The sequence below is a fragment of the Zootermopsis nevadensis genome, unplaced genomic scaffold, assembly GCF_977971745.1.
Source record: "Zootermopsis nevadensis isolate Lab colony 2312 unplaced genomic scaffold, Znev_1.0 Znev_ptg000015l, whole genome shotgun sequence".
NCBI lineage: Eukaryota > Metazoa > Arthropoda > Insecta > Blattodea > Termopsidae > Zootermopsis > Zootermopsis nevadensis.
This window is the reverse complement of record NW_028259147.1, coordinates 7,759,699-7,777,025: the sequence shown is the minus strand read 5'-3', so window position 1 is coordinate 7,777,025 and position 17,327 is coordinate 7,759,699. Positions and strand designations below refer to the sequence as shown.

General features: G+C 38.7%; 1 protein-coding gene across 8 annotated transcripts in view; it reads right to left on the bottom strand.

The window, feature by feature from the left end:
* Positions 1 to 17,327, bottom strand: part of Pax (paxillin) — a 72,901-nt gene that overhangs the window by 20,742 nt on the left and 34,832 nt on the right. For all 8 annotated transcript variants that reach the window (XM_087349271.1, XM_087349269.1, XM_087349270.1 and 5 more), the window contains 2 exons: positions 14,749 to 14,948; positions 2,297 to 2,468 (listed from right to left, as the gene is read on the bottom strand). In XM_087349271.1, coding sequence (XP_087205397.1) covers positions 2,297 to 2,468; positions 14,749 to 14,948 — 372 coding nt within the window. The remainder of the gene's footprint in view (positions 1 to 2,296; positions 2,469 to 14,748; positions 14,949 to 17,327) is intronic.

Here is a 17,327-nt window from a genome sequence, read left to right as displayed (position 1 = left end):
TAAATCTTGATTTTACTAAAACAATATTAGGACAAGAGTTAAATCATACAGTTCATTTTCACGCAACTTCTTCTCGTGTATTAAAATCTCTTCTTTTAATATTTCCAAAGATAAGACCACTTGTGTTATATTTAAACATGATACTATCCCCTGATAAATGTTATGGGATATTTTAAAATATTACAATTTTTCCTTTATACCCTTCAGATCTCGATATTCAACTTAGACGTTTATTTTCAAATATTTATAACTTGTCTCACCCCCCCCCCCCACCCGAAGCACAAGATACCATAACTTACAAAACACAAGCAAGAGCTGTTATTTCAAAAATTTATATACAGAGCATATAAAAAATTATCAATACAAATTTATTCGTCAATACTTGATGAAAAACAAAGCCACGCTGTTTGAGTGTCATCTGCGAGACAAACTCTCAAAGTTTGTTTTGAATATTCCATGCATTCAACATGGGCATCATTTGTCAATATCAGGTACAAAATCCAAACTATATTCAAAGCTCCACCGATGTACGCTGCAGCACGTGAACGTCAACTGTTGCTATGTTATCTGCAATTCTGTCCTTTAAATCACTGATGTCGGCCTTCCGAGTATTTAAACCGGGTGTGATATCCGTGATCTGGCCAGCCAAGAGATGGGAAAAGCATGACCATTCCATCGATTTAGTTTATACTGAATAGGAGATGCACGCACAATCAAGCTCGTGTGGTTGTGCGCAGTTTTCCTGGAAAAACACGCCAGGCTTCAGTTCTTGCAACTACAGATAGATGAACAATTGCTGGATGTCACAGTCGCTTCAGCAAAGAAAAATAGTCCGATCAAATGATCGTGAAACAGGCTTGTCTCCATGTGTTCAACTGCAGCATGAGGGTGTTCTGATCCTGATCCCAAGATGCGTACGTTGTTTGTTTACCTTACCTGAATCGTGGAACTTAGCCTCGTCAGAAAACATGATCTTCCTCGAGAATTCCTTGTCTTCGTCCAAGTTTCTCAAACACGGTCAATTCAAATTCCTTACGTGCTACCCTAACAACAGGCGTAATTGCCTGCACCACTTGCAATCTGTAAGCATACAGGCACAATCGTCTCCGTAACACCCGCTGAACTATCGAATGCGGCATTTGCAGCTCGTGCCGACTTACGTGGACTGCGGACAAAGTTCCTGCGTGCCCTTCCGACATTTCCATCAGACACAAGTGGAAGCCTTGCAAATTTCTCTGTGCAAAACACTTTCCGTTTCCTTAAACTGTCTGTACCAGGTACGTATCGATGGTCTTGATGGTGGCGTCTTGTGATACGTTGTTTTGAAACGTCCTTGGACCTGTGTATCCGATTTCGTTTCATTAAACCACTCACCGCATTGTGCCTTTTCCTGTGGGTGCATGGAGACTGACATGATTCACAGAGACCGCTGTAGTGCATTGGAAAACAACGGGTACTACCATCTACCGAGAACGTGTTTCTCTCGCAGATGACGCTCAAACAGTGTGTCTATGTTGATGGCTGTCTTCTGGGCTGTTGCGCCGTGTAGTCTAGTAATAGTTTACCGATGTTCCTGAGGTCCTTGCAGCCTCCATCATCACCTTGATTACACGGTGCAACAACCCGGAAGACAACCATCTTCAGACTCACAGCCGTGAAAACCTCAAATCCGATAAGTGTGTCTATGTATATTCATAAAGTTTTTATTCACGAGTAAAGTTGTAAAGACCATTTATAGACACACTTGTATATGTTTATTTGTTTTGTGATAAACAGATAAAATAGAATCAGTTTTTTGTGTATGCTTGCATGTCTGATGCGTGTGTAACTGTACACTGCAAGAGGCAATGAACAGACGAAACAAAAGAATGGTTAAAATGAAGTGGGAAAAAAAGGATGTCAGAAAGTACTGAAAAAGCTAAAAAGTATTTATTCAAAAGTTTTGGCTCTTGTGTGGCTGTTTTATATGTGTACTTTTGGCATATTATGGAACATTTTATTTGTTATATTCCAAGGGTAAATAACATAAAAGAATATGAGCAGACTCATATATGTTTTGAAAAAATATATTATTAAATTTTGATAATTTTCTTTTGAAAGGTGTTCCCAGTGCATTGCCAAGTGACCAATATTTCCAAACATCAAACAGAACACAACAAAAAATAAATCAGTAATGCTATAATTTGTATCCTACTATTAAATATGTAATGAAAATGTCACCAGCACATTTAGACTCACACGAACTGATAAACACTGATTTAAATAGCATAACGCTACCAATGTATGGTGTCCTTACCTCTCCTCTCTACATAGCCAGCGTAATGAGCATTACTCAGGTCCTGCAATAATGTATCTAGTTCAGATAGATTATTATTTAAGGAGGCCATCTTTCCTGGTGGACTCTGTGGATATGCTGTCTTTGTAGTTGTAACTGTTTCCTGGATCACTCTCTGATTTTGGTAAGTGGGCTGAAAAGAATAACAAAACTATAATTATTTAATATTGCAGCCATTTCTGAACAAACAAATAGATTAAATGTGACAGTAAGCTACACTAATTAATCACACACTTACTCATTAAGAAATGCAAACCCTGTGCCTTTTCATATTTCCCTGCAACAACACATACGAGGGTTACTTCAAAAGTAATGGCAACTAATTTTTTGGGGGCAAACACGTTATATTGAAGAAAGTTCAAAATATACATATGAAAGGGCACGATATACTCCTCCGACTGGCGTAGTCAGATCAGGTAGGTGTGAATGGGTATAGGTATAGTAGGCAAGAAAAAAGGCACATTACGGAATGACTGTTTATTTCATTCTTTAATCCTCGAAAAATTCAATTGTGATTAAAAAAATTCAATGTGAGTTAAATCAGAATTCTTACATTAAGACTAGCAACTGTCAAAGTAGTCTCCGAGTGTATCAAGTACTCGCTGCCAACAATGAGGAAGACGGCAAGATTTGGAGATGGTGAAGCTGATGGTATTCGCCATCTTCCTCGTCGTTGGCAGCGAGTGCAAAATCAGAGGATTATTATGAATGATTTTAAAATGATGTGGAAGGAAGTGGTCATGGCTTATTTTTAAGCTATTATCCCAAAATTTGCCTTGAGAGACAAGAAGCCTTTTGCACTCTGCTCCAACACCAGACAGAGACAATTTGTGTCAGTAAAATTACTTGGAGCATCCAAGTTAGTCCACAGTCTGTGTGACCTTCAATTGAACATCAGAGAGGAACGGGCTGGTACATCAATGAAAGAAAAACATTAACATGACAGCTTTAAATGTGAACACACAGTAGCTACAGTCCCATGATACACTTGTTACAGATGCTTAAAAACACCAAAACCACCGCAGTCATTTTTATGTAGATGACATGATATTAAAAATGGATCTCAGAGAAGTGGGGGGCTGGATGAAACTGGCTTAGGAGAGGGTCAAATGGTGGACTTTTGTGAACATGGTGATGAATATTTTTATTTCATAAAAGCAGGTTATTTTTTTGGCCAACTAAGTACCTACTGACTTTCAATAATGAACTTACACCACTGAGTTTTGCTGAATGATTCTAATACCTGCAGAGCATACATATGCCAAAGGACAGTATGATTGTGAAATAATCCACTGTAAATAATGTGGTTGTAGCCATGGCCTACTTTAGTACTATGAAAGCATTCACCAGTAGGCATTACACAAATCACAAATACAGGACAACCAGTTTCAAAGCTGGGATTTGATCCTGGACTTCAAAAACATAAAGCACAAGCAATAATTGCTACACTATAATGTATAGTGTGATTCTGCAAGTAAGCTAATATTTTAAATAGGTAATACTCAGACTCATAATAATCATATTATGAAATTTGTTCTAATGTAACATAATCAGTGAGCCAAGACCCTTTTGGATTAACTGGAATCTACCTTGCAAATCTTTGGGTAGATCCCAAGTGATGAAAGAGTGTATCAAACATTTTTAGGCAAAATAAAAATAGAATCAGTTCTTGGAACTGCTTGTGTATTTGTGTGTGTCTATCTCCTTCTATTTTCAAGTTACGAGAACTAGATGTGGTGGTGTCTTTCACCACTGGGATAATATGGATTATGTAGAACAGCAAAACTGTGCCAAATGGAAATGGCTACACAGCAACAAAACAGCATACTTCATTAATCTTGATTTAAGGTAAGAAATAACAGCATACAAACAAGGTAACAAAAGAAACTGAGTTTTTACTAATATGATTGTGTGGGTAGTGAACACTCCAAGTAGTTGGGAGAATTTCAGTTCAGGATGGTTCTCAAACTGTGGTTGAAGAACCTGTGTAGAGTATACAAAATGTTTTGGGTGGTATGTCAGAAAGGAGAGGAGGGGTATTTTACCAGTATATTTTAATGTGATTAATATAAACAAGCCAACTAACAAATAAACAATTATATTATAATTTTTTCTTAAACAAAATTTGATATGTGAAGTAAATACTACAAACTGAGACTTTCATTTTAATTTAGAATGGTACCCAAATTCTAGTTTTAGAACAACTTTGGAATATGCATGCATGCAAAAATAATAATATGGGTAAACTGATATGTTTATCTCTGAAGAAATGCATGTTTGTAGTTATTTCAATTTTAGATGAACAGTTACATCAGCTTTCTTTCCTTTCAAAAGGAAAGAAATGTATTGCCACAATGACTACATCTCTGAAACCACAACTGCTGATGGGTTCCCTGTCCACCCCCCAGATGACATAAGTAAATGTGCAGCAATAGTTGAATGATACTGACAAGGGGAAAAAAAGGACTCAGAAAAAAATCTGTCGCAGTGCCACTTTGTCCATTGCCAATCTTGCACAGACTGACCTAGGAGCAAACCCAGGTCTCTGTGATGAGAAACTGGTGACTATCTGCCAGTACTATGGTACAGCCTAAGAAACAATGTGTTATGTATAAAGGTGTAGATGGGTAAGAATAAGCGTCAAATGTGGTACCTGGAAGGAAAAAGAGAAATGCAGGAGAAACTTCCCTGATATATACATCATCAATTTATAATTATAAATACCCTTGGTATGCATAAGGAAACATTTAAAGGGATGAAGACTACGGGATTTTGCTGCTAGAAGCAATCCTGGACCATCCAAACTGTTGCTAGTGTATTTTGTGCAACATAAAAATCACACAATTTGGTCTTAAAATAAAAGTTACAGACCTTCATGGGTTGCACATTTCATATCATAGATACTTTTTATGATAAGCCATTCTGGTAAATTTTATAAAAGTGTATTTCAGTGTAGAGAATGCCAAAAGTATGCGTCTCTCACCCCTTCAGGGTGCTATTACATTACCCAATTAAAAATTTAACGGCTCATTACAAATGTTTATTGTCTGGCACTTTCTTCTGATTATTTGATGACTGAAACATACTGGTCAACACTAAAGTTTTAATCATTATGTAACACCTGTACATGCTATTTGAATCTTGGCATGTAACCATCATTATAACGCCCACTTATGCTGGTATTTTAAAACATCGCATCTATTCTTAATCATGCCATAAAATAGTATAAATTGTTACTTGGAGTACCAGGCTTAAAACTGTATATCTTAGCAAACTTTTAATGACTTTTCTTGATTCCTCAGGGCAATTACAACATTTAGTATTATCAGGTAAATTTAATTTTGACACTTGGAGGTACAAGATAACCACTTCTTTACATAAATTTCAAAACAAACTTTATGTATTGCTTTCTCAAAGACATGGTAATCCATGATAACATCAATACCAAGTAAGAAGTACAAAATTAGAAACTACAATTCTTATTTTAAACATATCTCAATGTGATGAATATTCAATGACATACGAGGACAAAGAATTATGACTATGCAGTGTTATACAACCCAGAGTGTTGTAAAATTTGCGTGATTGAATTTGCACCAGTTATAAATGAATAACCACTAGAACTATTCACTGTAGGATCATCTTGAATGTTTGATAAATCTTTGAACAGCTAGACTTTTTTTAAGATCACTTATGAAACAGACCCCTTCCTGAGAAGCTGTCATTCAGCTGGTCAGGAAATTCTTCCATGGAACCTGGAGGTCCATTACCATGCTTACAAGATTCCGCAACTGGACCCTATCCTGAGCCAGGTGAAATCAGTCCACACCCTACCTCTTTGAACCTCGGCCAGGTTACAAGCTGTCACAGCCCAAACTGCTTAATGACAAATGAGATTGACATGCAATCTTCAAGTAATACACTAACAAATGTATGGACTGACAAAGTAACAACATCCTGTGCATGGCTTGCCATGGGCTTCAATATGCAAAAGCAATCCTTTGTTTCATATTAATAGGTCTGTTTCTGACCATCATATCTGCATGTGCAGCTGTTTCATGTTTCTCTTCAAATGTGAACCACTACCATCTGTTTACCATGGCAGACTTGTCTAGTACTAGAACTCCAAGGTTTAACAGTGCTTATGAGAGCCCACCACTGGACGCAATCTTGCGCAAGTTCCACCCACCTCCTACTCTCAAAACCTATTTCCCTCAGCAAAACAAAAGTTGTCACAGTGCCAAAGCACTAAGCTGTGTAGGAGAAATGGAGGCAAATCTCCTGCATTCTTAATCTTGATTCTAGATATGGAGGTACATGATCAGCCCCATGCACCATTCACCTTCCCTATTTCTAGAGATTGTGCCTACGGAGTGGGACACTGGGTAGATCCCAGAGCCAGTTTGATCATGATGGCAAATAAAGAAAATAAGAATGAAAGAAAAGAAAGAAAATATATTTATTTGTTTTATGTGTGCTTTATTCAATGACTCTCTGTAGTAGCTGAGAATATACAGTGCTGAAAGATAAGATGACTGATGAATTCTGAATTTGAAAGGATAGAAAAGGAAGTGAGCATGGCCTAATTTAAGGTAGGAATAATATCCCAACATCTGCCTGGAGGAACTGAGGAAATTCACAAAACACTCAAGTCAGGATCAATCAAGAAGGCCAATCACCGGGCAGAGATTTAAACTCGGGCCCTCCAGAATATGAAAATGGAGGCGCTAACCACTCAGAAGGGATTTTTGGTGAAAGAAAAGAACAACGAAGAAATACGTAAGGGCGAATGGATATAAACAATCATGCGTGGGCAGAGTGTCACAAGTTGTAGGACATGCTTACTCTAGCATGCAGCAATAGACTGCATTAAATTATGCATCGTAGATCAAGCAGAATATGTTGATAAACCAACGGCTTTTCAACAAGAGAAAATCATAAGATTTATTACATACTGAAGGTAGATCTGAACTAATACAGCAACACTACTTGCGTTTTGGAACACATAAATGTATATCTATTCGTATATTTAACGATGTTCCAACAACAAAGGTTATACAGCGAGACACGAGAAGTAACATAATGATTATGGATGACGAGTTTGGAGGAAAGCATTCGTGGAATAATTTATGGTATGTTTTTGGAATTTAACTTAAGCTAAAGAGGAAAGAAAGCCTTGGAACATATTACATTTCCATCTCCTCAATCTTCTCTGTGTGACCTTCTCGTCTCCATTTTTTCCGAACTACCTGTCAAGTCCATAAAACTCCCTTGCTGTTTTACCACGAACCCCTCGTTATTTAACATCCTGAAGCCCCTTCTTACTTTGCTCATCTTATTAAAGATTATTTTCTCGCGAATTCTGTTTTTAAACACCTGATGCTAGAGAATTCGTAAAATTGCTATGTTTTCCATCTTGATATGGATATTTAGTGTTTTGGAAAATGAACAAATATTAAAACACTTTCTAAATTCAATTCAATCACGAATCCAGTTTTTCTCATTGCCTGTATTTATCCTATAGTTGATAAAGCATCATGAAATTAATCAAGAAACAATATACAGTCCTTTACATATCTGTAGTTGATACGTAAGTAAAATATTCAGAAATGAAAAGCATGATGACAATGTGAGGCCTTACTGTGAAAGCTAATTTATACGAAAGGTCACAAAGGGTCTTGGGCTTGAAGAATCTACCAAACAGTTAATCAAAGACAATTACCACTAACGGGTGCTATAGAGGCTCTAGCAATAGTTAGAATAAAATGATTCCATCATGACCTAAATATAGAAGATTAATTAAATGAGCAATTCGAGTTGGACATGGCAGGGATTGGATTCCTTGGCCATCTACAAAACTGTAAATTTTTAAAAAAGAACGTGTACTATGAAATAACTTTCTTGGTTTCACAATGATGATCTGAAGTACTGTGCACGATATTCTTATTCTTATTCAAGGATTAGGCATTCTGGCCTCTTCGCTCTCAAATAAATCTTGTCCATCAGATCTTTCTGGTTTGTAATTTCAACGTATCTTTGAAGAGTCTAATTTCGTCCATTCTTAAAACGCGTTCATAACAATTTCTAGCTTGGTTTTCTAAATGGTTCCGTCTCTCTGTATTTGTCTTAAACTGTAGGTGGGCAAATCAAGTCACTGATTTCAGGAATTTAATTTCAGCTAACTCAATCTCTTAGGAGAGTCCATTCGGTCATCCAATTAAGAAAACTCATTACATTCCAAACACCTCAATGAAATACAAAATCTTTGGGCGACCTCACAGAACTAATTACTTGGAATGCAAAGCTGCACAAAGGAACAAATGAAAGCAGTCACATTCTAGTACTTGACTTCACATCAATTTAACGAGTGAGTTGTTTAAGTGAACCTTATAAATATTTGGCGAGACCAGTTTGGGAGGTTAGGAGGGTTATAAGGTGCCGATACTGGGGAAGCTGCAAGACCCTTCTGGCATTCTGCCCACAGAACACACACACAGCAACGATGTGGAGTGGGGCTTTGCCGAGAATAGAAGCCATCTGTGGGTGCGACGCTATGCCGACATAGTGGTTGGGGATGTGTTTCGCGGCAACCTGAGAAATGCTATATAGGCCTGCAGATCTCATCACATTGCCAACCAAGCATTCAGCGCGGTAATCAGCTGACCTTGGTCTTGATTATATCGTGAAGAGGCTTGGAATGAATTACAAGCATAAGATGTACTGCAATTTGTTAATTTATTAGACACACGAAGCTACTGTGACTAGGCAATATCACTATAACATCACACACCCAGAAATTAAGTTCCCTTAATATCCACAACGTAATTTTTTTTTTTAAAATTACAAGTATAGACCAGAATGACGAGCCATGTATCACTTTCTTCTCGCATGATTAGCCGTTTTTGAAGACATTAAGTTCTAAAGATAGCTAGATGGGTGATGCGTCTGACAAACATGAACCATGACAAATTTCGTTTTATAACTTTTGACTTAGAAAACACAAATTCCAAATTTAATTGAACTCAGATATGAAACGAATGGTCCGCGACCACCTCCCGATTGTGTGTTCATTGTACACTCTCTCAGAGAACATAAAACAATCACTACTCGGCATCTGGGATATTATGACATATTGTTGTATATAACAAACTACTCTTGCACAAACGCGTTTCGGTCTGTGGACCAACACCAGCGTCTTTGCGCTGTTATTTTCACCTACTCAACAAGCAAAATTGGACACGACTCTATGAAATTGCTCGCCATCAGTATCCACTGGCCTGCTATAACGTATAAACAATTCTATACAAATCAATATTAAAATAAAAACGCCAAAACTTTTTAACAGAATCTGTAGCACGCTCGACAAATAATCTGAAATCTGTAAATATTACACAACATTAAGAGTGATGTCGTGCATCATTTAGTATGTTCTTTATCTCTTTAAAGTCGAATGTCGCCGAAATAACCTTACGTATGATACATCACAAAGTTGAAACTGTGGGTTTGTTTTTGTTCGCTTATACTTCGAGAAAATACCGATTAGCACCAAATTTGGGCCACAACTCCAAAAACTTCCTTGGGTTCGAGTCCTGACGAGGAAGGTCTACGCACGTCCAAAACTAAGCAAACATGAGGAACGGCGCCAAGGCAGATTTGTTCGTTTCGGAGAAGATTGCAGGAACCAAGATCACAAACACCAAAAAACTGTCCTTGGTTCGAGTGTCGGTAAAGATTTTGGGTTTAGGGACAATTTCTTCGTAAATATACACAGCATGCATAAACTCAGTGATGGCACAAGACTCTGGCAAACCGACGCCAAACGTCATGACGCATAGTCAAAACTGGGAATACAGCAGAAATGAGCCTCGGGAAGCATACAACACTAGCAAACCGACGCCGAGTATAGAGAAGAAAACTATCACGACGCCAAGCGCCAAAACGTGGATAATGGTTGACATATCTAACCTAACCAAACCCTAGCCCAACTAAATCCAATCTGACTTAATCTAAACCAACCCTACGCAAAACAAAGCAACCAAAACTTAATTGCCCTGACGTAAAGTACCTTGCGTAACCTAACCAAGCCTAACCTAACCTTAACACAGCTAGACAAACTCGCCTTTCTCGCCAAATTCGCTCGGGTCTCACAAGCCACCAAAAACAACGCTTTACCATTACCAAGATGCTTGTTAACGCTCTTTAAGGAAATTACCGCTGTTTACACTTGGAATTATATGAAACATAAAACGTGTAGACTTGATTATCAGAGACAGGCGTGTACATGTACAAGCAGGGTTAAAGAATTCAAAACATTCTGTTGTATAAAGTCAAAGGGCATACAAAACTGTTTAATATAGTACTAAAATTCCCTTACATGTTATTTGTTAGTTTTTTATTCGTGTAATTACAGTATGAACAAGTCCGAGCATCGTCCCACTACCCAGAGACAGCAATGCTACCCCAACCAGGCAAACAGTCCTAGCACAAGATAAACAAAAGCAAAACTTGCATCCTGACAGAAGCAATTGACAGTCAGTTCCACCATGCTGTCTTCATTAATGACAAGTGTTAATTAGCGGCTTGACAACTTGACTTGAACCATCATACGCCTGTTTCATTTCATACTGGACAGACGCCATTTCCGACGCGAGGAGTTCAGCCGAACGGTGCCAATTGTCACGTAACTGGTTCGGCCATGTTACGTCATTTACATAAAAAACATTAGTCCACACAACTTCCGCGCAGATGGGCCACCGTCCAGCAACTCCAAGAACAAGGATCGTTTGTTGTGCCTGCACATCTTTATCTCAAAATACTCGGTGGAACATGTGTACCTCACACACATGAAGTTAAACAATCTTCTTACTCGCCACTGTGAGAACCTACAGTGAATGTAACTGTACACAAAAGTAAACTGGAGGGACAGAATCTTACTTCAAGCATGCAGACAAGCGTTTTCTTGGATGTAGAAAACAACTAACATTAGTAAAGACGTAATGGCAGTGGTATGAACCGAGTTTTTAAATATCAATAACATAGACTTTTGACATGATTCTAAAGTTATCTTGCAGGGCTACATACGTCCCAATACTCGAAGACACCTCTCCCAAATGAATGCAATTGTATGAAGCAAAGTAAACTCCAAGAGTAATAAATAAACCAACACTAAATATCTAAGTAAAATATAGGCTATTTAATAATGAACACTCTAGCCAAAATAATTAAAATAACAGTAAATTATTAGAATTTAAAAGCAAGACTTGCGTGTCTCATTCCTCAAAGCGAATGAAATTCTTAACTGGGGAAGATTTGTGGAATTTAAAATGGAAACTATACTTTCCCATCATCTCGATGTAAGCATTTTCCTAAGGATTCTACTGAGATGTTACCATGACGAGTTAAAGGTTGGAAAAAGTTCCAATTCTGCCAGCTCTGTCACTCAGACTAACGTGCTGTATGATGCGTGCAATCGAATAGACGAACAGACAGGCGTGGAAATAAAACATCCACACAAGTAGCAATCGCTTTAGTTCTCAACACATGCTTGTCAAAAAACTGTTACAAAATCTCAAAATTAAAACGTGTTGCGTTCATCAACGAGCTAAGCCAATCTCGAATAATTATCTGATTTATTTAATGCGATAAACGATGCACGCAGGAGATAAATATGTAAAAGAAACTTCAGTTGGAAAACTTCAAAGAATCTTGAGAAACCTATGCGTAGGTGAAAATACTATATAATAATATTAAATTGAATCTTAAAGAAATAGTACATGAAGAAGTGGATTGGACTAAACAGGTTCAGGATACGAAGCAACAGTAGGCGATAATAAATACGGTTGCATAAAAGAGGCGTGTTTCTTTACTACTCTCCTAGAAAGACCCAGGACCATTAACCTAGTCAATTCCTTCCACGTTCTTAAAATCACGTATTGCATGCGGCATGTAATTCCGGCCTACGAAAGCTTATAAACTCCTTCGAGAGCCATCTTCCAGACATTGCTTAAATTAGAACGTCAGGAACTGAAGTTACTGTTTCTAAACCTAGATGTCTGTGCGCCATGCGCATGAACGAGAACTAGTCTTGAATTTTGGACACCGACCAAATCTGGTTCTACAAAGGGCCCACCCAACCTGCAGCTCGCGGGCAACATGTTGCTCGCGAAGACAATTGAAACAAGAAAGCGTTTTTAACCCTTTCCCTGGCAACGGCGCGACAGAATTCCCAAGCAATTCCACCTATTTCTTAACAAACTATGACAGAAAACTTACCACCAGTTCCATATTCCCAAGTGACCCTATCATAAATCCTTATTGTTAGCGGGATAAAAATAACTTTGTCGACGATTGCCGACGTGCATTGTTACGGGGATGTTTTCCAGTTATTTATTATTATTTAGTATTCTGTCTGACGACAGGTCCATATGAACAGGATTCTTCCATCCTTTTCTCGGACTGGGACCTGTTCATATACGTTCTTGGCAGATGATCCAGAAGTGGTTTGCCATTGCCTTCTTCTGTGTGTGAATGGAGTAATTGTTGGGATGCCACGGAGGAAAACTCCGTGTTGCCTAGACCACGGCCTTGCCCAACACAAGTTATAAATTCGGGCACCGCCGGGAATCGAACCCGGGACCCCAGGATTACATTTCAGTTACATACATAATTATACGTATACATTCCACAGTGTATATATTGATCTTCATGTTGCCAGCAAACAGACCAAATTTTGCCGAAGTTGCCCGCACAACAAAAAAGGTTGGGCAGGCCTGTTCTGCAGGGTAAATAAATGGATCAGGCTGTAGTGCAGCTTCTCGGAACCGAAGGCTGGCTTCTAAAGCTCAGTCGATAGAGCTATCTTAACAGCGGCATGACTATAATATTACAATAAAACATGGGCCAATAAAAGCGACCATTTCCATGCTACGAACGAGATACCTCGCTTATACATTGCTCAGATTCTGCTGTGAGCTTTTCATCCATATAAATCATAAACTATCGTGTACCAATAAATTACGGCACTTAGCAGATACATGGCGAGCAACACTGGAAATAAGCGTACTCCAGAGAGTACACACGGTCTTTTAATATCAGTCTTTTCTATCTGCATCTCTCATTTTCTCATGTGACACGAACGTTACATCGGTTCGTATCGGCCACCATACCTTTAAATTTACATTACGCTCAAACAGAACTTTTGAAATTTCTATAACCGGCTATGAATAATTAGTTATAAAACGGTAAACTCTCTGCCCCTGATATTTATAATGCCAAGGAGACTTATTTCAGTGACAAGGCACAAGTCCATTCTTTCTTGGCTTTACAACAATTTAGTGACGTACACTACAATGTATCATATTTTAAAAGCGTTTAAACAAGGCATATATTTAGCAATATTCCATAAAGAAAAAACATCTATAATCTACACTGTTGATTAGTTATGTCAGGAATATGTTAGTGTATAACACACCAACAACGAAAAATGCAAAACAGCAAAGAATGTATATTTTAAAAACTCGGTGTAATTTTGTGTAGGGTTTTGTGGTCTTCTGGTTCAGAGTAAAGACAGAGGTGATACGTTCTTATGTAAAGCTAGTGCCACTACAAGGCAACACGAAGTCAACCCAAAAGACCACGGTTCAGCCGTGAGAACCTCAACTCTATTTCGACTTCTTTAGGATAACGAAACACACAACTACGAAGATACTCAGCACAATGGCTGTGTGCTCCGTGTACAGGATATGTTGTGAACCGGACAATCTGCTTAAATACCTACGCGAACAGCCGAAAATGATGGTAATATGATAGGATTGCAGCCGTCCAGAATTAGCACCACGATGTTGTCAGTGCGGACTATAAACACAGGTTAAGATAAGCGCAGGAAAGTGGGCCAACCTACTAAACATGAACGAAACGCACTCACCACTTGCGTGTTACATTTAGGACTCCCAAAGAATAACCAACTCCACGAAACAGTTCCTTCCTTTCAGAGCAACAGCAGACTCCCGAATATCCGGGGATTCGTGAGCACACCAAAAATACCCTAGTAGTAGCTAGTAGCTCGTGCTACTATTTACAATTTCCGACCACAATTTAAGATCCCACCACTATTTACAATTTCTATGCAAAAACAGACAATCTGAAACTAGTCCAATATAATTTCTGTCCTGTTACAACTTGTAACTTGCCATCTATTTACAAGTTACACACTAATATTCGTCTACAAATTGAGACCTGGCCACTTTTTTACAGCAAGTCTGACATACTTTGAGACTCGATTACCACTTCCAATTTTTGGGCTAGTTCTGTTCACATTTCCATTCCGGGCTGTTTTATCCCCGACGTTTACTAAAACACCACAGTTGTGTAACTACACCATCTGTCAATATTAATTGATGTATAGGGCTACTCACCGACACCGGACCCTGGGAGTGCCGCGTCTCATACCGCTCCGAGGTGACGCTCCTTGTTGTGCCATAATCTCCTCCATATCCTACAGGATCTCGTCCCCGGGTGCCATTCAGCGATCCATATCCAGAACCGGACCCACTACCGGGTGACGTCAACCCATTGGTTGGGGATATCGTGTTCTGGAGATCTGCGAGTAATGCATCTGCAAATCAAGAATGACTAGACCTTAATTTCGTTATGGAATTATTTACTCCAGTTCTAATACACTACAGTTCTTTACATTACAGTTATGTCTGTTAAAAATATAGTCAATTAGCGGTGCATTTGACGACGATTTTCAACTGCATGTTGCAGGTGCATAACATCGACAATTATGATAATAATTTCAATTTAGAAGGTCAGGAAAGGAAAAGGTCGCCGCCTACTTTAAAGTATTCTTATCCGGCGAGACCTTGGAAAAGCACGGAACAGTTTTTGGACCTCAATTTTGTTTCCCCCGGGGATTATAACAAATTCTGACCACAGGCCTGTAATTCATCACTGGGTTCTCGTGTTTTAATGATGTTATTTCAAGTGCAGAAGTAATGTAGCGTCAGATGAGATGTGAAGGTGATCAGGAATGAGGGAAGAACATGTAAGGCGACAGCCGTAACCTACTTTAAATTATCCCGGCATTCGCCAGAACGTACTGGATTCTGGGGCCCACTCAACCATCTCTTCAATGGTTTCCGGCATGTTTTCATGGAAGCACAGCGACCGAGATAAAGCTGACCACACGCCTCCACCCGGCGACGAGGTACGAAAGCACCGTGTCGTTTACGAAACTTCGTATTTTGCAATCAATCATTCGTAGCAACACTTAAAAAATTCTGAAGCCAACTCCATCTTGTGCTTGCAAATCTGCCAAAAGATTACCTTCATACCTCGTCCCTTCCTTGAGAAAGTGCCTCCTAGACCACCACTGTCTACGTTGTGTCTTTCAGTGGACATTGATATACGCACAGCGCAGATTCCAGCCACAGGACGATGTTTTGATCTGGCTGATCAGTGGGACGCGAAACAATGTTTGCCGACAATTCTCGTGGGTGTGTACGAACACTTACGTGCGAACAGAGCGACATGCACGCGGACCTCGGAGGCAGTTCTCGAATTTATTTTTTTAAAAACGCGCCTACAAATTCGCCAACCGTCTTCTTCTGGATGGACTCGACCAAAAGACACTGCGTAATACTACCCTGTGCTGAGCAGTGCATTCTTCATCTCCTAAAGCCTGGCGCTAAGAGGAATTAGTATCCTATCTCTCGCACACACTTCATTATCTGACTTAAGGAGCTCTAGTGTTTATCAGTAACTTACCAGGTACTGTTTACATCTACTTTAAGCAGCAATCATGTCCTCATTCCACGCACAGGGCATAAGATGGGCCAGAACATTCGTTCTGCACTTCAAACAAAGAAAGGCTGAACACCAATCGCCTTTAGCTCATTTCCCCTACTTTTCATTATCTATTCTGTTTCTTCCTTGTTTGCCGTCTCTCTCTCTCTCTTCCCTGATCTTTCCCTCTGCAGTAGACTCCTGATTATCCGGGAGGGATTAACCGAGGTCTATCTGGTTTAACCGAAAACTAAAAATTAATTTAGAAAATCTGTTGTAAACGTTAGAACGTTTAAAAACAAAGGAATAAATACAATGACATATTATTTAATGTATTACCATAAACCAATTATTAATAAAACATGAAGTTTAAATAACAGAACGTTATTACTTACTATTCGTTGGAATTATATTTTAATAGCTGGTATGTATTGTATTAAATTCTTTATAGCTTTTCTGTTATTATTAAATCTTGAAAAATGTAAGTAGTGTATGTCTGTACATTTATTAGTTCTTAGATTTGCCTGCTATTCTTCCATTTTTACGGATTATCCGGAAAAATATATTTCCCAACCGACGCGGATAACTGGGAGTCTACTGTGTTCCCCCTAGTTCTTCTATACATCCATCATTCCTTCTTCTCATCCTTTTATTTTTCGTTTCTTGTTCCCTGTCTATTTTATTTCCCTCCACATGTTAAAATCTAGCTTTTTAGTTCTCTTTACATTTACTTAATGCCTATCACCACACTTCCACAACTGTAGTTGTAAATCATCACTTCTTTTCTCTCAGTAATACGTTCAATTCAATTTGTTACAATTCATAAAATAACGCATTCACACAACCAGTTAGGAGAAATCACATTTAGACTCACTCGCCAACCAACTGATTCAACTACGTAACAAACTAGGTGTAAAAAGCAAGCACGATTCTTGCCCACACCTTCCTGCCTGATTCACTTGAAAAAACGTCAGTTTTACTGAAAGGGCTGACGTCTTGCGAAGTGATTAAGGCAAATGAATGCAAGTTTCCGGATTCCGTACTTCCTCCGACATTTTAAAACAGACCTAACTTCCCTGTCACGCAAACTAAATTATGTGCGGAACACAGAGAAACTCGTAACGGCATCTGCAAATCATTAACAGACCAACACGTCTCATTTAGGCTTGATATTTTTATTTGTAGTGTTCTGTCTGACGACAGGTCC